At 38.6% G+C, this 26,618-nt stretch overlaps 1 protein-coding gene across 5 annotated transcripts in view; it reads right to left on the reverse strand.

Annotated features, from left to right (window-relative positions):
- The window catches only part of PRTFDC1 (phosphoribosyl transferase domain containing 1), a 50,022-nt gene that overhangs the window by 11,444 nt on the left and 11,960 nt on the right, over positions 1–26,618 (reverse strand). For all 5 annotated transcript variants that reach the window (XR_015708824.1, XR_015708826.1, XR_015708827.1 and 2 more), the window contains exon 4: positions 10,173–10,238. Coding sequence is in view for 2 of the 5 variants with exons in the window: in XM_087776941.1 (XP_087633067.1) it covers positions 10,173–10,238 (66 nt within the window). In the remaining 3 variants the exon portion in view is untranslated. The remainder of the gene's footprint in view (positions 1–10,172; positions 10,239–26,618) is intronic.

Below are 26,618 nucleotides of genomic sequence, written 5' to 3' on the forward strand. Positions count from 1 at the left end.
TTTTTAAAAAATGTCCTGGAAAGATTTCTTATATAGTCCAAATAAAGAAGGGGCGGTGGCTCAAGTCTCAGAGCTTGAAACACCTTTCTATTGAGTCATTGCAAGAGAATCAGCAGCTTTCATTGCTGATGGATCAGAGGGATGGTTGGGAGCTGATAGATATGGATGACTGTGATTCGTCCTGTGTTTACAGCTGTTTCTACCAGGTAGCTGGCAGGAAGTAGGCTGGTGCAATATAGAACCATAGAATCACAGAATATCTCAAGTTGGAAGGGACCCATAAGGATCATCGAGTCCAACTCCCTGCTCCTTGCAGGACTACCTAAAACTAAACCATATGGCTAAGGGCGTCATCCAGGAGCTCCTTGAACTCTGACAGGCTTGGTGCCATGACCACTTCCCTGGGGAGCCTGTTCCAGTGACCAACCACCCTCTCAGTGAAGAACCTTTTCCTAATGCCCAATCTGAACTTCCCCTGATGCAGCTTCATTCCATTTCCTCATGTCCTATCGCTGGTCACCAGAGACAGGAGATCAGCACCTCCCTCTCTGCTGCCCACCTTCAGGAAGCTGTAGACTGTGATGAGGTCACACCTCAGCCCCCTCTTCTCCAAGCTGAACAAACCAAGTGACCTCAGCGGCTCCTCGTAAGTCTTGCCCTTGAGACCTTTCACCATCTTGGTCACCCTCCTCTGGACACACTCTAATAGTCTGATGTCCTTCTTATATTGAGGCACCTCAAACTGCACACAGTACGCACCAGCGCAGTGTAGAGTGGGACAATCACCTCCCTCGACCAGCTAGCTATGCTGTGCTTGATGTACCCCAGGACATGGTTGGCCCTTTTGGCTTCCAGGGCTCGCTGCTGACTCATACTCAACTTGCCATCAACCCAAACCCCCAGATTTCTTTCTGCAGGCTGCTCCAGCCTCTCGTCCACCAATTTGTACATATAATCAGGATTACCCCGTCCCAGGTGGAGAATCTGGCACTTGCTTTTGTTAAATTTCATATGGTTCGTGATTGCCCAGCTCTCTAGATCTCTCTAGATCCCCCAGATCTATGTATAAGGCCTCTCTATCCTCGAGGGAGTCCACAGCTCCTCCTGGTTTAGTGTCATTGGCAAACTTACTTAATGTACATTTGATTCCTGCATCTAGATCATTTATAAAAACATAAAAGAGCACTAGCCCTAAAACTGTACTCTGTTTTTAAATGCAAAGGGGTGCTGTGAAGTCTAAAATTCTCCAGTTTTGAGTGATCAGGGTGCACACAACTTGTGACTCTACACATGGACATTTGCACTGAGCAGAAATAATATTTGTGGTGTGAACTGGATCTACACAAAAATTAAATTTGTGGTCTCATCATTTTTTAGACAGTAGTAGAAATGGTTCATAGCAGCATGTCTGGGGACATCTGGTAAAAGCAGGAGGTTTTTGACAATATTAGTACTATGTAAAATGAAGAAGAAATAATTTCTAATCCCTGCATTCCATGTGAATTTGTCTCACAGGTTAAAGAGACACATTTTCACTTTTACAATAAATTTCAATGGATCTGTGAATTTAAAAATTTTTAATAATGGACTGGAAACCTACAAAACCTGAAAATCTGTAGTTTACTGCTTTTCAAAGCCACATGAGCTTATACACAGCAAGAAAGTAGGTTGTTATTATAATACATGTAAGAAAAATCCTGACTTGTAATAAGCTGAAAAATACTCCGGCACTGAGTCAATACATTTCTATTGTTTACCTTCCCACAGGTCAGTAGTAAGTGGAACAATGTCAGCTAGCCAGACCAAGCAGAGTAATGCGATCACGTATGCCTCCTGCCTGACAGTAGTAAGCAGTATGAAAACTATTTTTCACCTTCCTGGACAAGAACAACAATTTTTTCTAGATTTTGATTTTATGTTCCATTTAGAAGACTGATTTCACAGGAAAAATTGCTATGAAATAGCAGTGCTTTGAAATTAGCACTCAATAAGAGTTTGAAGGAAAGGCTGTCTTTGAATTCACATAAAATGTAAAATTTTAACCAGGTAAAATGCTAAGTTGCGAATTTAGAAAGGGGGAGTATTTCCTGGAAGGCAGAAACTCTAGTTAAGTAATCAAATAAACAACCATACTTAATGCAATACTACAGCTAAGAGGACAAACACAGCCCTTGCATGTATAGCAAGAAAATCAGGTAGGTACACAAAGAGGGTATTTTCTCCTTACATGTTTCAGCATAAAATCAGTAGAATAACATGCACACACATTTTTTAAAGAAAAGATGTTAAAAAAAAAACAAAACAGAAAGAACTTAAGACTGAGAAAAGAAGAATGATTTGAAACCTGGAAAAAAACACCTTACAGTGAAGTAAGGTTTTTAGCAGGAAGTAATAGCTTTTATTAAGTTAACAGCCTGCTTCCCAGTGGGAGAACATTTTTCACAAAAGAACTTTGACCTTTCAGCCCACAACCTCAAAGAGACCACAAAATACCTTCAACAGCTGAGCCCGTGAACAAAAATTCGGAACTGCTGTATGCACTAGAAATCACGGACACAATAAAATACTGGCTTTACGGCACATTACAATCCTCCACTGCAGCTGACCTCCAACTCATTTATCAGTGTTCTACAGATGATAATGTGCTCTCTTATTTTACCTCAGAGGAACTCTTAACATTTTTATCTGCCCCTTTGGTCATACGGCTGGTGATCACGTAGGGCAATCACTTTTTTCTCCCAAATTGTCTGATTACTACATGAGGTTAAAATTAAGAGCTTCTCCCAAACTTAGCTTGAAGTTTGCTGATTCTGTTCAGACCAACAGAAGGATCTGCATGCTTGAAATTTTGTTTCTTCCAACTATATCAATTGCCTAGTATTAATTTCCTGTTATTAATTCTACTTTCAAACCTTGTCTCATTTACTTGTCTCATCCTACAGTATGCCAGTACTTTACAGCAGGCTCCCAATGTATTAGTTTATCTAAAAGAAGCTTAAGTAATGACTGGATGATAGGCAAATATGCAACCATATGGCAATATACATTCGATAACGGCAAGCTGCTCAATCTAGTAGGCAAAGGTATTAAGAAAGGCAATAGCGAAAGGCAAAAAGCTATCCAAATTCAGAAGAGAAAATTAGGTTCACCATTTTAGCAGTGATGACAGTTGACTTGGTAAAACATGCCTGAAGTATGGAGGCTTCTCCATCAAGTCTTTAAATCAAAATAGTTGGTAGCTCAAAAGAGAAACTGTAGGCACAGTGAAGAAATTATCATTTGGGACGCTTCAATCTAATTACCCAGAAGTTCAGACAAGAATATAATGGTGGTTTTGGACCTTGAAATATAGGAATCTCTAAACAAAGCTCTGTTTGTGATGAGGCCAAATAACTGTACTGCAAAGAAAAAAAAGAGAAAATGAACCTTAATGTGGCAAGATTTGCAGAATTTTTTAAGGAAGCAATTCAAAAAGGCAGATTTACCTAAGTCTTGTAAAGCTCATTGAAGGTAAGCAGGTAACAAGCTTAAAAGAAAGAACTTTTTCACATGCTACTTAAATATGAAGCTCCTTGCTATAGGATCTTGATGGACAAGAGGCGTAAGTGGAGTTACAAAGAGATGACACAGACGTGGCTAACAGTTCTAGCACTGGACGTATTCAGAATGACAGTCCAGGTGTAACTTGGGTTTTGGAAGTCTCTGTTCTTGCTGTGTTTCATATATCCTTTCCCTAATAAAACTGCAGTTGTCTGCTGCTGAAGACATGATAGAAGCCTAGACAGACTTTTCATCCTATTTAGTATAGTGGTAATGGTGGTCTTACAAGTGGAGAAAATACATGGAAATTAGGAATGATGGAAATACTTTTATCTTCCAGTCCCCATTGGTGTCCTGAGTTCCTTCCTCTCTCCTTCTTGGATAGAACTATTCTTAAACTATTTGGGGATACATGTAACGTATTGTTAGTTATACCGGCTTATAAAGTACGCATGAATACACAGTTGCTGGAAAAGGCATATTCGTAAAAAATAGAAAAGCCTAAAAAACCCCCGATACAGCCACTTTTTACCTATCTGTATTTCTTTTTTTTGTGGGGGGAGGTGGAAGGCTACAAAATAGTCTATTTTCACTCCCTTTAGTTCCATTTCCATTCAGAAGTCTGCATTTTGGGTTAGATTATTTCTAAAGACACCTTCTTTTCATGTGTACTCCATATCATCAGAAATACATAAATTGATAATGTGAATCTTCAAACTGAATTGTTAATGTTTTATCACCTTACTCATCACACCTGCAGTACTTGCTTTCTTAGCATTGTATCTGGGGAACCTCAGATACTACCGGTTAAACAAGACATTTTATGACAACTTAAGTTAGGCTTGAAGAAGCAGTGCCATAGGGCTGGAGAATCATCAGCAAGCAAAGGTTGAACAATAATGCATTGGGTTTCAGTGAAGAGGTGCAAAGGAAGCTACAAGGACTGCTGTTAGAAGTAAAATCATTTTACACTATGCACAGGAATGAAATCCACGTATACTAACACTTCATCAAGATGTTAGAAAATAATATGAAAGACTTTTGAGAAATTAGACATCTAAGTAGGAGCTCTCTACAGGGTTCTAGAAAAGGTCATGAATGTCTGATTTTCATCTTTTCTGCTGGGCTGATCCACATCTTACAGCATTCCTGAAAGGACAGATACCATATCTCAAAAACGTTATTTTTTTAGACACTCTTATCTGGTCAGTGTCAGCTGCTGATGGTAGCAACTTGGTTAGTGCATTAAGAGTTTACGTATACAGACTCAGCTATTTAAAGTCTGTAAAACTAGTTCAGTATCTCCAAGAGTTAACAGAGTGGGGGACATAATGGAGGGCACGATGATATGCTCTCACTGACGTTTTGTTCTTAGAGAGCATCGTGTTTAATGCTGTACATGCACACGTTCTGCTTGCAGCCATCTTTAGAGCATGCTTCTGTTGTGCCTAAGTACAGCAAATTACCATAATCAATCTAAAGGTAATGCAGGAATGCATCACTGTCTCCATTCTCTTACTTGAAGGAAAAAGTATAATTTTCTGATTATCTGGAATTAGAAAAGGATTTTCTAGACACAGGCAAAATCCCATGTGAAAAATGGGATAGGAAGGCTGGGAAGTTTTCTTTGTACTTTCCTTCCTCCAGAACAACAACAAAAAAAGAAAATAATGATGAACAGTAGAACAGATAACCTAAGAAGGAAGTGCAAAAAAAGGTGATTGACTTTGGGGAAGAAAAAAAATATTGTCTTTTGCTGTGGAAAAAGCAGTTAAGGATGGCAACTGCCAGAAGAGCAGACAGTATAAAATCTAATTAAGAAAAAACGCAAAACAACAAAAGTGACTAAAGATGGCAGCTAAGTAGAGGTACTGAAGATGTGGAATGCTTCAAGACACATAAAATCGACCTTTGAAAAGATGAAAAAGGCAAGGCTGCACGCCTGATAGGAATACAGTAAGATGTAGAGATGATTGGGGAACATGACGATTGCAGAAGTGTATGGTGGATTTTGTACACCTTTACTGTCATATAAATAGTCCCTCATGTACATAATGTTCTAAAGAGAATGCCATTATTTTTTCTGCAAATTTACGGGCATTATTCCAGAAAGGAGTGCATACAAGGAGAGAAAGCACAACATTAGTCAAGACAGTGAATACTGAAGGAGAAAAAAATAATAAGTATAGTACCAGCAGAATTCTGAGAAACAAACTTGGAATGGTGAAGGAGAGAATATGTATTTTAAATCTAGAGCATAAAACCCTGTGTTACACAGCTGCCACATGTATGGTTTATTAAACACTGAAATGCTAACATGTTTAAGAGAATGCTAGAGAAACAGCTCTCAACTGTTAGAACCCACAACATGCAGAGAAAATGGTTCAATAAAATAAAAGAAGAAATGAGAGGCATAAGAAAAGGAAGTGAGATTGCATTATGTTCCTGGAACATCCTCCCATATGACAAGTAGGGCAAGAAAATGGTAGACAGTGGATAAATTGATTTAGGTGAGACATATGAAGGAAGTTTGGAGATTTTATAGCACAAATCCTGCCAGAAGGAAGTGAGGAGTGCTGCATGGTGGATATCTTCCTCTGAGTGAAACCTCTTTTTGATATGAGCTGATCAGTAATTTTAGGAGAGCATCAGAATACTGATGGAGTGCTCAAACTAACACAATGAAGTGCAGAGAGAATATAAGACGACATTCACTTTCTTTTTTTCTTGATCGCTATTTATTACCTTCTACACTTCTCCGAAAATGCAAAACCACTGGCTGTCAACAAGACGTACTTAGTATGAACAAGGGGAATAGTCTTTCATAAAGAACATAAGCATTGATCCATATTACAGACAGATGGAACATCAGAAATTCACTGGCTCCATAATTGTATCATACTAACTACATAACTACTTTGCTTTAATAAGAAGCTCTTATTAACCTAACAAATAAGAATGATTAATTTTGTTCACATTCTATGCTATGTAGAAACAGTGATAATGACAAAATATATGGATCTAATTTTGACATCAAATACATTATACAACTGCAATAAGTATTTAATTGCAAAATGATATAAACTCTATGATTTTGTCTAACTTGTCTCATTTGCAAGGAGACAAGTCAAAGTGGTATAGGAGCTTTTTTTAAAGGTTACAGGACATATCAGATATGGAGTGATATACAGAATGATTCCTGCCAGTAGAGACTTTGGTCTACGTAACCAGCTCCAAAGCTCTTGGAACAAAATATACACACATGCAAGTATAAGAGGTAAATGGCAGTGATAACTCACAACTCCAGTACAGCTGAATCTACTGAAGTTTCTAGATGTTTTAAAATCTACTTTGTTTAAATGCCACAAAGACTTTAAAATATGTTACGAATTTTTATAGTATTATACAGTATAATTACAGTATTAATACTAAACAGGATTGTATTATTTGTTCTTTCACCTCATCTCATGAATTTTCATAGCCATCTTGCTTTGAAACAGTGCCTCTAGTTTTCTGGACAGTTATTAATTCTCTCCCCATTTTCAAAATGTATTCCCCTTTACAAACATTAATGATAATTTTTACCCAAATGAGCGTTTCAGCTTTAAAGTAATTGAAAATTAAACAGCTGCTTAACTACGAAATCAGCTACTGAGAAATTTTATGTTCACCATTTACATCATTAAAGGATAGATTTTGGAATTATATTTTTTCTGCATAGAAACAAATAGTTACGAAGCATTAGAGTCTTAAGGTATATCAGGACTCATTCTTCAAGTACCTTTATTAATGATTCATGCCATGGAAATCTTCATTCTTGCCTCTGTGACCTCCTTCACAGAAGAAGAATTTCAAATTGTGGATGATTTTCTTCAGGTAACAGTTTGGATCTGTATGCTAACTCTCCTCTCTCTCAGAATATTTCTCTTTTTCATGGTTTGGGTCATGACACATTCTTCCCAGGCTTATAATATTTTTATAAACAAAAGCATATTGTCGAGAAGTACAGAGGAGATATTCTTCCTTCTGAAGAGCTATTATCCTTAACAGCCTCTTTTTAATTAGCTTTTAATTTTTTTTGCTTTCTTTAAGCTTTCTCAGAAAAAAAACATTGTTATAGAACAGCATGTTCATGAATATACTCAGGAATCTTTTTTCCCAATAGTAAGCAATGCATGGAAATTATTTAGTTGTTCACTAAAATTATAGGCTAGCCGAGGTTCCAGGTGTTATTACTTAATGAAGAGCACTTTAAGATCAAAATCTCAGAATCTTCTGTCTGCAGGTTTCAAAACTGTTTATGTTATTGATGCTTTTGAACTTTACCAGAAACTTAATGGAACTTACATTCCGAACCCGCTGGCACTTTTGGAAACACCTTCCGTGATCACTAAGTTAATGGGACTTAACCTGGCATATTAATTTTTCAATATAATTACTATCTTTCCTTAATAAGTAGTCCAAGCAGGCAGAAGCAGCACCCAGCTCACTTAAAAGCAGGGAAGTTGAATTCTATCAGTAAGTCTTCCACTAATTCTCTCAGTGACTTAGAATGGTTACTAAAGCCAGCAGTTTAAGAGCCAGCAGCTAAACTAAGGTAGTAAAAAACACTTCAAGGAAAGATTTACATTGACTGTAGGAGGCTCTGAATCAGTCTGCAAATGGCTGATTAGTAAAATGTGCTGAATACTTGCACTAATTGCTTAAGTCAACAACAGATGGAGGAGTTGGCATCCATGGACATAAGGCCACTCCTTCATATATCCAGCTTTAGACATGTAAGTATGAGCATTTGAGCTCAAGCTTTGATAAGTCTTAAGGAAACCCCATTCTCATGTGTTACAGTGAAAATGCTATTTAATTATTCATACATCAGCTGTGTCACAGACAACCACACATACAAACAACTGCCAAACATGCTCTTTCAGCAAGTCTGCTCCCCTGGCAGTCCCAGCCCTCCCTTCCTCCTCCTCTTCAGCCTCTCCACATCCAGCTTCCAGCACTGGGCTCCCTTCCTGACCAGCAACCGCCTTCGTTCCCAAACCAGCCCCTTCACGCCTACCCAAGACCCCAGCCTCCTTACCTAGCAATCTTAAACTATTTTGCTGTTCAGTCTTCTCCCCAAGTATCTCCTAGCCTCTCAACAGCCAAATTTTATGTCCTGTTCCATACCTGGGAACAGGAGGGCTGTGCCAATGAGAAAAAGGTCACCGAGATTTTCAGTATAAGAAAACAATTTACTTCATTTTTGGACAGAGCAGAACTACTTGGGGTGAAATTTTCCTTCTCTCTCATACACATGTGGACACACACAAATACACAAAAGTCCTGCAAAAGAAAACAATGTTTTGCCCCAATGAATTCAAATGATACTAGAAAGATTATGTCTGGAAAAGATATTAATAACTGAAACCATTCATCAAGAAAATTTGGGACTGGAAGATGGGGAAGGGGAGCTGGGCCTGGAAGCTTAGAAAGTGTTTGGACTATCTGGGAAAGAGAAATGTTAGGTAAGATGAACAGGTGCACTGCCAGTTCTGCCTGTGAGGTAGAGAAACATATGCAAAATCATCATAGAAAAACAGGTAGCTCCAGTGTTTGAATATTAGAAAGTAGGAAATGAATTAATATTTCCCAAGAACATGATTAATGCATTAGTGATAATTTGGAAACAAACACCCAGCAGGAGTATTTAGAAGTGCAAATTGAGGACATACGTATCACCCAAATATTCTAGCTGCATTTTTTTCACTTAAGTTCTAGTTGCATCAAAACCTATTGAATATTAATGAAATTAATTTAAAGTTAAGTTTTTCTCTTCTTTTTCTTGTGTGCTATAGTTCAACAAAACAAGGGAGTTTGTTAGTGCTATATTTGAGTGCTTTGAAGAAACTGCTATTATTTAGTGCCAACTAATAAGAGTAACTGCATGTACAGTACAAATAATCAGGTAAGCATTATGTTGCCTTAATGCATTAGTAAAGAATCCATTTCTGACCATTTTCCACATAGACCATTTGCCTAATGAAATCAGCCTTCCTTCCTCTTCCAAGTATTGCTTTGTATTACCATGGTTGGATGAAAATAGCCTTTTCACTGACTCAAGCCACTCTCATTACCACAATGTTCAAGCACAGTGCAAAGCAAATTCAGTCATACAGCCCGCCTGATGTTGAAATAAAAAAAAAAATCCCATGTGGTTATCTGAGTGAAAGGTTCCACAACTGAAATTTGTGCAGTAGGCAAAATTGTACTGAACTCCTCATATGCTGAATTCAACAGGGATACTCAACCTGCAGTTTGCTTGCAAAACCCATCAAAGGCAGAAAAAACAAGGCTCCAAGACATAAACAAGCTCAGGGGAAGCATTACAGCACAAATTTTGCCCACAGTCTCACTGATGGTACATGTATAACTATAGGGAAATCCCTACACTAGGATGCAGTGGCTACATTCTGACCTTTTTGGGCATCTGCAATCTGAAAGCAATGGCATTACAGCAATTTAATAGGGATTAATAAATTTCTTTGATTCCAGTATTAATATCTGACAGTCCATGTGCAAAATTACACAGCTTTTCTCAAGTGTGTTTAGTGGATTTATTTTCTTTCTTAAATTTAAAATTAACAAACCTTCCCAGTCAGCTTTGAAAGATCATCTCCTCCCATTATCTGCATATCTTGCATAGACTGATCATTCTGAAAGAAGAAAGACAAAACTTTGAAATTGGATATAACTGTATAAAATAAAAGTATAAACATGTTAACTTTTTTTTTTGATCTTTCACAGTCTTCGTTACCAATATTTTCTAATGCTCATTAGTATTGGTGTATGACAAAACCGCACTCTCACTTGTTCCTGTGGCTTCTGTCATCTCCTGGTTGTATTTAAGCTAACATCAAGCTCCAGGCTTTACTGAACTAGAAAAAGTTGCACCTTTCTTTTTAAAATAAATAATGTTCCCCTGCTCGCTATTTCTTAATATGGTAATTGTTGAGCACCCCCTTTCACAACGGGAGGACAGGAGCATCTCAACGCTTGACCAAACATCTGTAAGCACATGCTTTTTTTGGAACAGTCTTTAGAAACACAGGCAAAATGTGCTTACATCTGTCACTCACACAGACAACCCAGCTATTTTCGAAGAAATTCACTCAGTATTTTTTTGGGGGGAAAAAAGTTTTGCAAAAAATTATCCCTTGTTATCAAGAATAGTTTCAGTGTGCCATACAGTTTCAAGAGATTTGGTTTTGCTTTTTCAACTAACTCAAAGATAAAATCCTTGAGGACAATTTCATAAAATAAAATACTGCCAGTCAGGTCAAACTAAATGCAACAGAATAGTATGCTTTGATTTTCCTATTAGAAAAGGTGTTTTTTTCAAAAAAATCAGTAAAACTTTTTTTGATTAATTTGTTTTATAGACATTTCTAGTTGACATTGGTTCTGATGGAAAATTCTCAACCAGCTCTAGTTGAAATTAATTATCAGCAGCACACAAAGTTAAGATCACGTAAAGGAGACATACGGAAGCCCTACTTTTAAGGGAAGACAAAAGAGGCCTTAAAGAAGGTAGCAAATTAAAAAATATGCAATCGTGGCCAGGCTATATGAACTTTCCAGAGAAAGCACGAACAAAACTAAGTATAGTTCATGTGGGGTTTTTGCCAAATTGGTGCATGTGCTAATCTAATCTCCCTACCCATAGGAAGACAGCGTTAGTCCAATTTTAATAATAGCTGCAGTACCGCAACGTGACACTGTAGTTTACTAGTAACATCAGGAAGCTTTATCATTATAAACAAGTGACAAAAATGCAATACTTGAATACTTTGCTTTTATTTCATAAATCCAGTGCTCTGAAGTCAAATGTTTTTCCATGAATAAATAATGGGACAGCAGGACTTCTAAGGTAGGTGAGGGTATACTGGGCTAAGGGGTTTATAGCTCATCTTCCTCCCCCCAAAAAGCAGCAGCAGCAGAGGCAGCATGCACAGGCTGCCAGGCGGCACAGTTACAGCTGCAGCCTGTGCAGATGGAAACTGCATCTGCCCACGCTCGCAGCCCAGGTGGCAGAAGTCCAGGGACTTCTAAGGCACCTTTGCAGCCACTTGATCACATGCAATCTGACAACCCCAGGAACTATTCCTGGTCCCCATGGGAATGGATTGTCTAAATTAATGCAGCCTTCCTGAGTAACTGTAAGTAAAGGTTGAAGAATTGCCCAGATGACAATTTCTCCAGATTTGCATACTGCAGACCCACCAAGAGGCTCTCCTTTTAGTCAGACTCCACTCCCAAAAAACTCTGACGCCACAAGTCTATAAGACGTCCTTAGCAGTCATTGCCTTAAAAGACAGTTTTTAGACTTGCCTTCACTTGTTCTGCACCGGATCTAGGAGCTTTAGATCCTTTTCATGCTGCTCTTATTTGTTTCCTGGGAAACAGAGCTAGAGCAGGAATGAAGGTTACATCCCATATGTTTTCTAATAGACATTTCTCTGATTTTTGTAAAGAAAAACAGAAAGAAAAAAAAAACCAAAGGAAGCAACTGATTTCCTCAGAAGATTATTTTAAAACTAAACAAAAAGTGAAAATAGAGAAGATTTTAAGTTCAGGCTTAAAAGCATAAGACTTTTGTTGTAGAGCAAGACAGGTCACTCTTCAAAAGTCAGGGACATATTCAGGTCAAGAGTATTATAAGAGTATAAAAAGCAGATTGTTTCTAATATCTACCATGGTATGTGTAACCAAGGCAGTGACAAAATGTTTTTTTCTTTCCAAATGAGAAAGTCTGGAGTTTCATTAACAACCAACACACAAGAATTAACGAAGAGGGGGGGAAAATAACAGTGAGGTGCAATGATTAATGAATTTATTTATTTTTAACTAAAAAAGAAACCTCTCTTTCAGCAGTCTTCACAGCAGCACTGTTTCCTTTGCATTTGGTATTTCTGGCTCCAGCTGAAAGGAAGATGCTGAAATAGCATCTTCATTGCTGGCAAGCAGTTAAGCAAACACAAAAGCCATTGAGAGCCGGGGGATCACAGCATCTCGTCAATCTGCATATTCGCACATTGGCTGTTGTGACACAACTGCACACAATTATGAAAATCCTCATGTTCTGACTGAAGAACGATTGCTGTCAGAGGACACAGCTGAGTACGCACTGTGCCTAAAAACCATACAGAAAAATGCAGCTCAGAACCCTCCAGCCAAGGTTCTTTCAAGAAATTTAAAGAAATTACTTGCATCACGCAGTGCAGCAATTCTCTTGCAAAAAAAAAAAAATCAGACCATTGATTTTAACGCCATTTACAACTATCACTACATTCATCAATTAACTCATATTGTAAAATACGTACCTGCCAAACAGCAAGACTCAATACCACGATGTCACATTACTGTAATCATAATGCTCACATAGATAATGTGCACGCTATGGTTGCCATAGGAACCTGTCAATGCTTTTTTCTGAGTTCTCAGTTTATAATCTCAAAATAACACTGCACTAAATGTTAAGTATAAAGTACAATAAATGTCAGGAAAGAAAAAAAATCTGTTTCATTCAGTACCAATTACTGTCAATTCAGAACCGTTTGTTTAATTTTCATGGTCTCAAGTCATTCAGAGCTGCTTTTTTCCTTTGGGAGTTGTTCCGTTCCTTGACAGAACTGGTATGATTGAGTCTCTAGGACTTCGTATAAATGCAGAGACATGAATTAAAGGTTCACCTTCCGTCACCCGAAGTTCCTCAGTACTTGCTTTCTAACATCCCTAAACGGTATCAACACAATTTTTGCTGTTAAATGCTTGACACTAAATATAATGTCCCAGATAGAGACATATCGAAATCACACTATGTTTTGGTTAATGCAGCACAAAATTTATTGCAGCTGTTCCTAACAAGACATGATGCATTGTGTCGCACCCCTACGCCTCATCCCAAGCTGTATTTAATACTCCATTTCTGATTTTTTTCTGTGTTTAACAGATCTGCATTTTCCAGGATAAATCTCAATTTCTTTGTTTTTACTTGCTGTGTTGTGCTTTTTCACCTGTTCATCTTTGGTTTATAATTTTATTTCATTCAGACCTTCTCAATATACATCTTCAGATCCTATGAATATTTGATGAATGAAAACAAGAATGTAGCAATTTCCACCTCGATTTTTCACGGCATGCAAGATAAAACTTTGACTTTCTATGTTGATTGGAAGTATAGATATTTAAATTCCATCTATACTAAGTCATGTCTTTTGAACTGGGTGGGGCACAGAATTATTACATCTCTTTCACATCTCCTGAGATCAACGCTTGGACATAGTTCAAGTTACAAGTGAAATGAGTTGGGTGGTCTCAGGAAAATTTATTATAAACAGCATTGCTCATCTGAAAATTGCACCAAACTGTGAACATCTGTTACTCTTCTAAAGAAACAGAATCTGGAGTACATTAATACTGGGCTCAGCGAAACAAAGATTCTTTAATCATGGCAAAAAAGTAGTTCTAACATAACAGTTTAAATGCATAACTAAATTATGAAATATGGACACCAGGTCATTATCACACATCTAGTTACTCTAGCCTGCAGAGTTCATATGGAATTTCTTTGAAAAAATGTGATTACCTTTTTGTCCCCAAATTTATTAACTCTTAACAAAGAAGGATGTGACCATCAGGCCTGTTCTACTTTGCTTTCTGCTACTTGGGTGATACAGCAGATCCGCCAACCTGAGGATTCCCACGAGGACAGCTCTCTCGCCTCGCACCACCATCCCATCTCATACAACTCGGTTTTCCAGGAAGGTTTTGACCAAAAAGAAGTGACTGACAGGCCATCACTTTCAGTTGTCCCTTGGAACCTCAAGCCGTTGAACACAGAGCATCTCTAAGGCTTCCCTTACCCTTCCTTAGTAGCTAAGTGAAATAGTTAGGACAGAATTACTGCCTGTGAGGTTTCTGACTTATACCCACAATTGGCAGAGTTTGAAAAGCAGGAGTCAAGCACCACTGCACCAATAGGTTTGGTAAGACATGTCCACTAAAGCAGAGTAGAGTTCAGTTCTCCACATTCACTTTGACCTCATCTTTTTATTTTCCGTTAAGACTGCCATTAACTGCACGTGATCTATGCTGCTTCTGTTCTCGTAGGGTGACTCATGACCTTGAAATGTCTTCATTAAAGACAGGATTACTCTGTTCCTAATTTAGGTATCTGAAAGTTAAGACATCTAAGTCTATGCACCCTGGGCTCTCTCCATAACCAACGGAGAAAACAAGATAGATCATGTAAATCATCTGTTACACCATATGGGAAATCTACAGCAAATAGCTTACACCTAGACATCTAACTGTGCAAAATCTGAAGGCAGGTGAGAAGAATCCCAGCTTAAGAGATGAGATCAATATTCTCTTCCTAGAAACCTCACTGAGCACTCAGAAAGAAATTATTTTCAATTGATCCTATTTACCGTAGGCACATAAGAAGCAATGGTCTTGACTATTTTCCATTAGTAACATCCTGAACTATCCACTCAGGCTCTGTCTCACACAAATGTTTAACACAATTCTCCTTGGTACCACTCGGGGATAATTTGCTTGCATGTTTACTCAAAGGTTTCACTTTAATCTAGGTGAAATATATTTGAGGAGAGATTTCAAAAGATACAACCAATCTAATATTTCTTCCAACTTCTGTCACGAAAAAAAATATTAGCAACCAGTCTTTGTAGGTTTTTTACAAAAACATTACACTGGATGATTAATAGGGCTCTACATTCTACACTTCTTGGAGGAGAAATATAAATTTACCTACAGGGTTTACCCTTACCAACTGAATAATGAAATAATGAAAACAATTGGATTTCATGTGTGTGGAGTTCATGATCATCAAGAATGGAGTCTCAACGAACCTCAATAAAACAATAATAACTTGCATTTGATACTGGAGGAAGGATAGCAACTGGGTAGGGTACACTAACGGTAACTTTGAAGGTGATCTGAACAGTTACATTTCGAATGGCACTGAGAGAACAAGGTGGATGGCATTAAAGCCAAAGGGCAGAAGACATTTACCAAGTTAATGAATGATGAGGATTTGAACAAAATTCTTGGTAGTTCATACAGTGAAGAAAAGCTGAGGCTTTGAAACATCACATGGACAGAATTGACTTATGAAATGGATATATGTTTTCAGAGACATGGCTACAACACACTGCTGCAACAGAAATTGAAAACGACATAAAGCCCAAGCAGAACTGTATGCTCTGGCATACAAATTAACACATACTAGAGATATGTTTTTCAGTTAAGAAAAAACATAATGCTCGGATGAAAACAGAGCAGATATGACAAGAAATTACTTTCTGGTTAATGTCTTTCAAAAATGAAACCACAGAAGTAATGTCTCTTGCACAACTTTGAAATAGAAAATTATTACTTCTATGTGACTTAGCCGCAGCAAACTGATTCATAATATAACCAAGCTTTCTGCACTTAAAAAATAGCAGTGCAGAAATTAATTGCAGGTATTGGCAGAGTTTAGACACATGTATCTGCAATTATAAAGACTTCTGCTTTGAAATTATACACTGTTCAATAATTATAATACCTTTTGCTACATGACCATACTATACCATCTCAGTCATGAACATAATAATTAAAATGAAAATTTTCATTTTCCAGTTTGGATGCTGATACCCTAGTATGAAACTTAATTGCTTTTCAGCCTGCCTTCTGAGAAGTACTTCAATATATGAATATGTTGGTCAGGGAAGTGTCAGTATGGCATCTACATCATCTGTTAACCTATTTTGACTACTAGGTAAAGTCAAACTGATACATAAAGTATAGGCTATCAAATTATCCTCCGTACATCAGCAGAAGTAAGAAGAACATCAGTGGAGTGGTAATATATAAGATGCTGTACTTACTTATAAGCAGCATACACTTGAACTGATACCATTTTGGCTTTCTTCTCTAAAGAACAACAGCTAAGAAGAAAGGACCTCAAGAGTGTAGGTCAGAACACAGACTGTCATGGTTTTCATGGCAGGCAACTAGAAGGACTATCCAGGCTTAAGTAACAACATTCAGAGGACAACTAGTAAGTACTGTTAAGCTGGAGGCTTGTGCAAATGAGTGGGAACGATATGGATCGCTTCCCAGGAAAGACTGGAAAGCACGCCTTCCCTTCCCCAGAATCAAATGTATACCAAAGGGCAGACTGCAACCTCCGGGGCACACCCACATTCAAAATAATCAAGTGCCAGGTCACTAATACATTTGCAGGAGGTGCTTTGAACACCTCGCAAACAAGCCAAGAATGCTGAACCAACTGGAAACCAGATACAGTAAACTGGCATACACGCACTGTCAGAACATCACCTATCCCGCAGGGACAGTAAAGGTACATTTGCACTGAAGCACTGACACTTGCATAGATCTCTCTTAGCTGCCTTCCTGAGCTGCTTGGTAACCACACCACTGACTGTGCTGCACTGAGATCTGCCTTATTGCTATTGCCAGGATAACCTGCGATAGTAAATTTTAAACTGCTATAGGTGTATCTATTAGAGCTCTAGTTACTATAGTGTAAGATATACTTTACTTCTTTGTGGCTAGATCTACAATATAACTACTTCGAAGATTTCATTTATTTTTTATTCTTTTTCTTCCTTGTTATTATTCCTTAACTAAAAGCTCCATCACACAGGTTTGGAAGTGCTTCAAATTCAGGTTAGTCTATCCAGTTCCAGGGAAGGCCAGAGTTCTGCAATGAGGAAGTTGGCTTTGGACCGAGAAAGACAAACAGCGAACTTACTGACAGCAAGGTAGTCCTTATCAGCTGACCTGTGGTAACACATGCGTATGTTTCTTCCCTGCTGTAAAAGCAAGGCAGATCATTCAGCTTAAACAACTCTCAGGGCAATAGTAAGTTATTAAACTTAATAAATTGGATTGTTTACAATCATCTGTTCACACATTCAGTAATTTCTTGCGTACCAGGACTCTTGCATGCCTTCTCTGTGTTTAAGCCAAAGAAGGTAAGGTATCTTGAAATAGATACTAGAAAATTCATCCCCTATAGGAGTTGCTTCCATGGAGATTCTCTGGTATCTAATGAAGCATAAACTGCCATTGAAGCTTCTCCCTTCCCGGTCAAGGCATTTGGAATTTTGGATCTCTCTTGTGTGTACTCTCAGACATCAACAAAAGTGAACTCACATGCAATGTTCATGCAGTTAACACAGGCTAATACAGATTATACCTGCAACTAAGAACATATTTGCTAGGGGCAAATATTAAAAGCTGTAAATTCTTTACGCTCTTATTTTGCTGGAAGCATGTGTTCAACACTACGTTTCCACCTATTAATAACTTCTGTAGATATACAGAATAAAGATATTTCAAATGTTTGCAAATAAAGAAAATTTTCTAAAAACATGACTGCATACATGATCTACCCCTGTAGTTTTACTGCGGGTAAAACTTCCCTTAAAATCTCTAAACAGAGATATGATTTCAGTTTTATTGGCATAAACATAAAGTAACTCTCCAAGAAAAGGGCCAAACTGTTGTAAATTGCAACAGAATTTAGGCCAGTTAACTTGGCTAATAAGGTTTATAGACAATAAATTATTTCATATTTTCCTTTCTGGTTTAGCAATTAAGTTTTATGTATTTGCTTGGTATTGGTTCAATGGGTTATTCTGTTTAAGAATGAGGCAGTAAGATTGCAGCACCACATATAACCATATAGCACAAATAGCACCTGTACGCTTAAAAAGATCAGCAAGAACTGAAATCAAGAACATGTGATACCAAATGTTTTGAATCATATATAAATCAGAAACACAATCATAGAATCATAGGATGCTTTAGGACGGAAGGGACCTGTAAAAGTCATCTAGTCCAACCCCCCTGCAATGGGCAGGGACATCTTCAACTAGATCAGGTTGCTCAGAGCCCCGTCCAGCCTGGCCTTGAATGTTTCCAAGGATGGGGCATCTACCACCGCTCTGGGCAACCCGTAATTTTGTTGAGGACAATATGTCCTCAAAACTCAGGTTAGTTTCCACAGAGTGTAGTCTCAGGTTTCCTTGTACTATAACTTATTTTTATTCTGCAAAATAATATTTAAAACATAGAAATAAAATCTGCATATGTTCCAGGTTGAGAAAAGGTATGAACAATTTCATAGGGCTGTTTAGTCATGTGAGGTGAGGTTCAGACCACATACTTTGTCTCCAGAGATGGGAGGCAAATAAAATTTAAAATTTACAAGCAAAAGAATAATTTAGGAAGTGTACTCTCCTGAACTGCCATAATCCTACTCAGGTACTCATTTTGGACTGCCAGAAGGCATTACTAAGGGTGTCCACCTTTTGTGATAGTAAGGTAATACAAGCCCACACTCTTGGAATAGGAGACCTGGGCTTCTTTTCTTCCTCAGCTCTCAGAAGACCACCATAAGCTCACAAATGTAGGGAAAATCTTCCTCCTGTTACTATGCTATGGTAATGTAAAAATCATAAAGGACATCAAGCATGCTATGGCCAACTACACTGGACTCAGCTAGGAAAAGGTCAGTTTGGGTTCAAGTCCACGTTAACTGGAGTATCTGTCTTTTACCCGATTATTGTTTAGCATTAAATGCATGAACATCACAGAAGCAGAACTAGAAGTCGTGTTTCCCAGCATCAATAGAGAGTCTCAGCATGCCAGTTGGGACACTACTAGATCCATATGTACCATCTTACCCCATTTTTTAAATTGTGTTGTAGAGTAATCAACAAAAGTAAATGCACATTGTGAAAAAATTGTATAGTGAATTTGTAGCTCCGTACTAAAACCCCTGTTCCTTGCGGGGTTCTGCAAGCACAAGAGAAAACAGCTTTCTCTAGACTGAGCATAAAGTACTAACCTTCTGACCCTGACTATCAGCAGTTCCTAGGATTTGGTGATAAAAGGAAGGTAGGAGAAGAATCTTCAAATTTGTCAAATAGCCACAGGCTGAGAAAACAAACAGATAGGTGTAAGCAAATTCACAAAAGATGAGACTGATAGAAACCTCAAATGCTTAGTCCCTTCCAGCAATCTGGACTCTAGTTTATCATTGACTCTCACAACTCAGTAGCACTCTCCCTCATACCATTATGTTTAGTCCCTTGGCTAGTGACAACTCGGAACCTTTTGACAACACACATATCCTTTGTGAGTTTGCTTGCAAGGTTATTTCATAGTATCCCTTCTCTATTTAAATATTCTAACTTCTGTCTGTCAAACGAGGAGGGAAAAGAATTTTGTATTTGTCACACAGATAAGCACTGCAATAATACAGTACTTCTTGTTATTGCTATATTCCTTTAAAGTAACCTTTTTGCTTTATGCCTTACAGCACCCCTGGGGTGTGGCACTGCATGAACATCCCACATGCTATGATCTGTTTTAAGAAACAGCATTTAAGAGATGCCAGTAAAACACAGTCATAGAATTCCTTGGGAAAATGAGAACCCTCCGGCTTCTTTTAATTAATTTTGCCCCATTTCAGATCTTAATATAAAAAACCACACACTAAATGGTATTATTAGCATCCAAGTAAGTAATCAAGGTGATATTTTTCCAATGCATAAAGATGTCACGGTCCTTTCAAACTTGTCAGATCTTATTTGTACAACAGGATTAGCAACCATTATGTTCTGGAACTTTCTTAATACATAAGAGCCTATCTCCCTGTCACTGTAAAAATTTGTGAGGCAGACTGAAAATACAGCCTACAGTCTCTCCTAATGATGACATATAGTATTGCTGCAAATGTCATAATTTAGTAGTAGCTTGCTGTATTTTTGGCAGAATATGAAACAAAATATTTTACTAAGACTAAACTTCAATTTTTTAGGCTTTGTAACAAACCACTACTTTACAACAAATATTGTATCCAGGGGAAGTTTAGAATCTAACTCATTGAAAAGATGACCTCTTGAATGCTTTTAATGAAATCCCTTGATGGCTTTGAATCTGTTCTAAAACTGACCAATTTTAAAAACATGCACGGTCTCAAATGTTAAGATGTTCCAGAAACCTGGATTGCTTAAAAATACAAAAAATTTAAGCTCACGAAAAAAAACATATTAAAACAACTTGAGAAAAATCAGACCTAAAACTCTATTTATGCATAGTAGCTATACCCTCTGTAACATACTGTAATCTAAAACATTTATTTCAAATTGGAAAACATTTTTTCAAAAGAAAACATTACAGCTTGTTAGAAAAATGTGACCCTTGGGGAGACAAATTTCTCCAGAAAGATTAGAAAATACCTCTTGTGGAGTTTGCATTAAATCTGAAGTCCAGAAGACCAGAGTACCAACCCACAACACAGGAAAACTGTAGAATTTTTTTGGTTAGAAAAAAGAATTCCACAGCTAAAAACCACAGATCGCAATAAAGGAAGTAATATCTAAGCAGGGAACAATAGATAAAAATGAAAAGTATCTTGACAGGGCAAGTAATTACTTGCTTTAATATGCCCCATAAATGCCTTAAAACAGTATTTTGCTACTGCTGGAGAGCTGTAGCACAGCTCAGTACCGCTCTGCCTTCACTGCCACATCTGTTCTCGTTCTGTCCCCATGGCAATCAGGTCGCTTCCTACTCAGTTCTCCCCTGGCTGAGCTGTTTGGTTCCCCCAAATCTTTTATATGTGAGTCACTGAAACACTTAGTCATACTTAAAAAAAATCACTAAGAATTCAGATGGCGCTAACATATTTAAGTGGTGTGTAGGTGTGTTATCTGATGCATACAGTTACAGAGATCATCCTTCTATGAGTAAGTTTTACATTACAGATAAACTTGATAAACTGATGGTATGATAGGCTTGTTATGACCTTTCCTGAACTATGCCCACAAATTAACGCCTACTAATATTATTAGTAACACTCCAAGCCCCTAAGCGGTGTCCAGCAGGAAAATACTGTATGTTTTAATTAAAATAACTTAAATCGGAAACACTTTCTTCCTCCTTACACTCAAGACAGCCTTGAGCAAGTGATGAATTTAAGCTCTCATATCTCACAAGTCTGCCATCATGTTAAATGGAAGCTCTACGATGCCTAGAAAGGAGAGCATCTGCCTCCAGGCCTGAGAAGTTCCACGACACTGAATTTTAAGGTCACATTTTATTACATACAGTATAGCCTTCTCCAGCTTGCCTTAGAACACTATGAAAAGTAGGTTAGTTCTCAAAAATCATTAGGGTTGAAATATCCATGCTCCTTCTGACACCTTTGAGGAGCATCACCTCTTGAGATAAAGAAGAGGGGGGTCTGAGGCTTGCCGTGCTGCACCCTTGGTGACGAGGATCCCTTGACTATGGGCAGACTTCTTTTTCCAGCAGGAGCTGTGCTAACTAAAGAAGTTACTGCCCATAAGCCGTCCCCAGCTGCTTATAACTCTCCCTCTGGCAGGGGCTACTGGCAGGCTGAGATGCATGCGTGCATCTGGGTCAGACAAAATTAATCCAGCAAGCTGAAGCCGTTCAAATAGGAAGTCTCTGGTAACTGGTCTCATCTGGGCTGAGACAGGTTGGGAAGTGCTCAGAGGCAGCTGAGCTGCCAAGCGTGCCTGGCAGGAGGGCACTGCAGTCGCTGCGGAATGAGCCAGAGACTGCCATCGTTCCAGCCAGTGCAGACGCAGTCAGAAGAGAGACCCATTTCCAGTGTCTTAGTTTTCACAGCAAACCACTATCTATACCTGATGTACAGATGAATCGGGCAAGAAGTTTATTCTCAAAGTTGCCTGGCTCATGCTGTTACTCTAATAACATCAGTCACAATTTAACTAATGAGGCTAATGTTCTTCTCATTACATTTTTGTAAATTTCTTAAAAAAATTTATCAGCTAGTCGCAAGAGTAAGCTTTTGGGATAACTCCCGCTACTAAGACATTTTCAGCTACTTCTCTGAAAAGCTTTAGTGTCTCTGAGGCTGACATTTTGCAGTAAGACACTGCTGCATGTAGAAGTGGTTTTTGTTTCTTTCATGAAAAATTATCTATTTTTAAACAAGTCTTAACACTGGGAAAATGAACATTTGGATACAGTTAGGAGGGCTGTAAATTGTAGCAACTCCAAACATTCTATCCATACAAAATATGACCTGTTTCCACTGTTCCTCACCTTCTTAACCATCTCAGGTCTCATTAAGTTTCAGGAAATAACTGAAGCATCAGAGATACAGAGATAGCATCACTGCCTGCTTAAGACTTGGGAGTATCTTTGGCTTGGAACTGTAAAGGGCCTTTTACTCACTAGTCTTAGCAGGTTTGAGCATTTCAGAGAGCTTTCACTCAAAAAGATACTACTACTTTGGGATGCAAATGCCATTTTATCCATTCATAGACATGGAAAAGTACACAGAGATAAAATCCCTTTGGCAATTCTAGGAGTAGATTTCTAGTCCCAAATCTCTCATGTTTAGCTTGCCTGTAAGACATCTGTTTGGCAGCACCATCTACAATCACTAGAACACATTTCTCAGAACAGCAACAACTTTAAGGTGTATATCCTTGACACTGGTAGCTTCTGTGGACTAAATTAATGTCATACTTTTGTTGCCCATTAACTTCTAAAAGTATATCATGCTGCAAAATTCTCTGTACACGTGTTCACTGTCTACAGTGCTGACTGCAAGCCATGCATCCAAAAAAGCTTCATTTATATTTTAGGTTTTGAATGTCTAGTACATGCACAACCTTTCTGCAAATTAAATAAATAAACCACATTTTGCCTACACTGAAGCTATTTACTTGCATGTCAGACTGATAATTCACAGGTAATTTGGAGTTCAATCCCGTGAAATTACTGCAGAATTTGGCCTTTGTATTGGGTTTACATGGCAAGGTTTTGGTAGTGGGAGGGCTACAGGGGTGGCTTCTGTGAGAAGCTGCCAGAAGCTTCCCCCATGTCCAATAAAGCCAACGCCAGCTGGCTCCAAGACGGCCCTGCCGCTGGCCAAGGCCGAGCCCATGAGCGACGGTGGTAGCGCCTCTGTGATGACATATTTAAGAAGGGGGAAAAAAAACCCTGCATAGCTGCAGCCGAAGAAAGGAGTGAGAGTATGTGAGAGGAACAACTCTGCAAACACCAAGGTCAGTGAAGAAGGAGGGGAGGAGGTGCTCCAGGCACCAGAACAGAGATTCCCCTGCAGCCCCTGGTGAAGACCGTGGTGAGGCAGGCTGTCCCCCTGCAGCCCATGGAGGTCCACAGTGGAGCAGATCTCCACCTGCAGCCCCTGGAGGACCCCACACCGGAGCAGGTGGATGCCCGAAGAAGGCTGTGACCCCATGGGAAGCCCATGCTGGAGGAGGCTCCGGGCAGGACCTGTGGACCCGTGGAGAGAGGAGCCCACACTGGAGCAGGTTTGCTGGCAGGACTTGTGACCCCGTAGGGGACCACGCTGGAGCAGTCTGTTCCTGAAGGACTGCACCCTGTGGAAGGGACCCACGCTGGAGCAGTTCATGAAGAACTGCAGCCTGTGGGAAGGACTCATGTTGGAGAAGTCCATGGAGGACTGTCTCCCGTGGGAGGGAACCCACGCTGGAGCAGGAGAAGAGTGTGAGGAGTCCTCCCCCTGAGGAGGAAGGAGTGGTAGAGACAACATGTGATGAACTGACTGCAATCCCCATTCCCATCCCCCTGCGCCGCTGGGAAGGAGGAGGTAGAGAAAATCGGGAGTAAAGTTAAGCCTGGGAAGAAGGGAGGGGTGAGGGGAAGGTGGTTTTAAGATTTAGTTTTTATTTCTCATTACCGTACTCTGATTTGATTGGTAATAAATTAAGCTAATTTCCCCAAGTTGAGTCTGTTTTGCCCATGATGGTAATTGGTGAGTGATCTCTCCCTGTCCTTATCTCGACCCACAAGCTTTTTGTTGTATTTTCTCTCCCCCATCCAGTTGAGGAGGGGAGTGATAGAGCAGCTTTGGTGGGCACCTGGCATCCAGCCAGGGTCAACCCACCACAGCCTTAAAGCTGAAAGGAATTAATTCTACCAGGTAGGCTGCAATTTGTAATTCTTTCATGGCTTCTCAGCATCAGGAAGATGGCATGGTCATCAACTAAACCGTGTGCATGAAGCAAAATAAAGGGAACTCACAGCCTGCCCAAGAGAAAACCTGTAAGTACAAAAGCTAATGTGGATTCTCTTTCATCTCAGGACATGCATTAAATGCAAGCAATACACTTAGTTGTTTCTTTTGTGTTGTTAAATGAGTAAAACCATTTTGAAATTACTTACTTTTCAGGGTCAGAATTACAACATATTATTTTCAGATGTAAAGTTCATACTGATCTTAAAAAAACAAGTTCCATACAGTAAAATTGTACTGAATAAGTTATTATGCAAAGCAGGAATGTACATTTTACACCATCCCCTGATTATAGTCTTATGCCTCATGCTGTTGTGTTTTTTACAATGTAAGGATTTAGTAATGCTGTATGAGAAGCAAAGCTACATGGCAGAAAAATAAATTTTACTACTTTTACCAACCATCTTTCAACTTACTCATTGTAAGATCCCTCTGTTTCCTTAATCCTACAGTAGAGAGCTTTAGCAAAACTATTTACTGAGATGGCTCCACATAGCAAAAACATTCAGATTTCTACTAAACAATGCTTGTTTTGTTGCTTGTTTTTGGAATTTTGCAGCACTAATGGTCCTGTTTATGCCAAGATTAATAACCAACAGTTGTAAATATATTTCGAGCAACTGGAGGCTGAAGAGGAAACAGATCATATCAATGGATTTGTTTGTGAACAGACTTCAATGCAACCATTGTGCACAGATTACAATTCAGAGGTCACGTTTTTTTACTAGTTATGTTCTAGTAGGAACCATGAATAATGTATTCATTTTAAGGAATTATATGAATTGACCAAATCCACATAATCCTCTAGAAGTTTCCTCCAAGTGACTAGCAAGCAACACTCCTTTGAAGTTCATTCATATTTTTCAGGATGATTTTCAACAATATCTTCTTGACACCGGAAGATTAAAAATGTACTTCTAGAATGCACAACTCAGATACTATATGGAAAACAGATCAATATTCTGTAATAATCTGTGCTCAAGACAGAATTAACAACTATGATGTATTATCTGATTATCAACAATTCATCAACTATCCTCTTTCAGAAGTGCATTGCACAATTTCAAACTAACAGAGATGACTGGTCTTCTGTCACTTTAGTCCACACAGGAATAACCAAAGAAATCACAGAAGTCTTAAGGAAAAGTATGAATCTCACTCCTAGTTTAGCTCACCATGGTTTTCACTGAAAAAAGCTATGCCACCGAGATTCACTTGCCCTTCCCTAAAACATGAGGTTTACTATCAAATCACACTTACTTTGTAAAATATAGTAAATAAGAGAATTAAATAGACAGCTATGGATAACGATATGGGAATACTAAACTTTTCACAAGAACAGGTAGCAATGCATGTAGAAAGAATGCTGGTCTGCCTAATAAAAGTATGTGGTATTTTACCTCTCTTTCACCAGCCCCCATCATCAGTTCCAACAACAACTCTTAGCATGATTCTTTCAATTTTTAGCTTCCACCCTCTGTCCACTAAAGAAGTCTTAATTCACACGCATTTACTTTCTCTTCTACTGACAGGTTGCTGAGAACTTCTCAAGAAAGTATACAGACGCTGCATACTTCCTCTACTTCTCCCCTTAATTTTTCTAACTCCGTTTCAAAATTGAGCTTTGGTTTAAAGATTGCATTTGGCATACCCATGGAACAGGATCAGGTGATATTGTTGCATCTATTAGTAGGAGATTAGACTTGATGAGTCAGAACACCCTCTTCTGTCTCAAGCTCTAATTCAGCCTTTACCTTTATCAGCCTGTCCTAAATTGTCTCTTCCACACTGAACAAAGAGAAGCTCTAATTATTGTTCATGAACAGTCTGCTCTTTTGGTATGGTTCTCATGCTATGTTATTTTACTAAAACATATGCCATTCAGCCCTCCTCTTTGTGACATCCACATCCTTCTATTCCTTTGTTCACT

This window comes from Nipponia nippon, unplaced genomic scaffold (genome assembly GCF_047370975.1).
Source record: "Nipponia nippon isolate SJK-2023a ecotype South Korea unplaced genomic scaffold, ASM4737097v1 scaffold_1, whole genome shotgun sequence".
NCBI lineage: Eukaryota > Metazoa > Chordata > Aves > Pelecaniformes > Threskiornithidae > Nipponia > Nipponia nippon.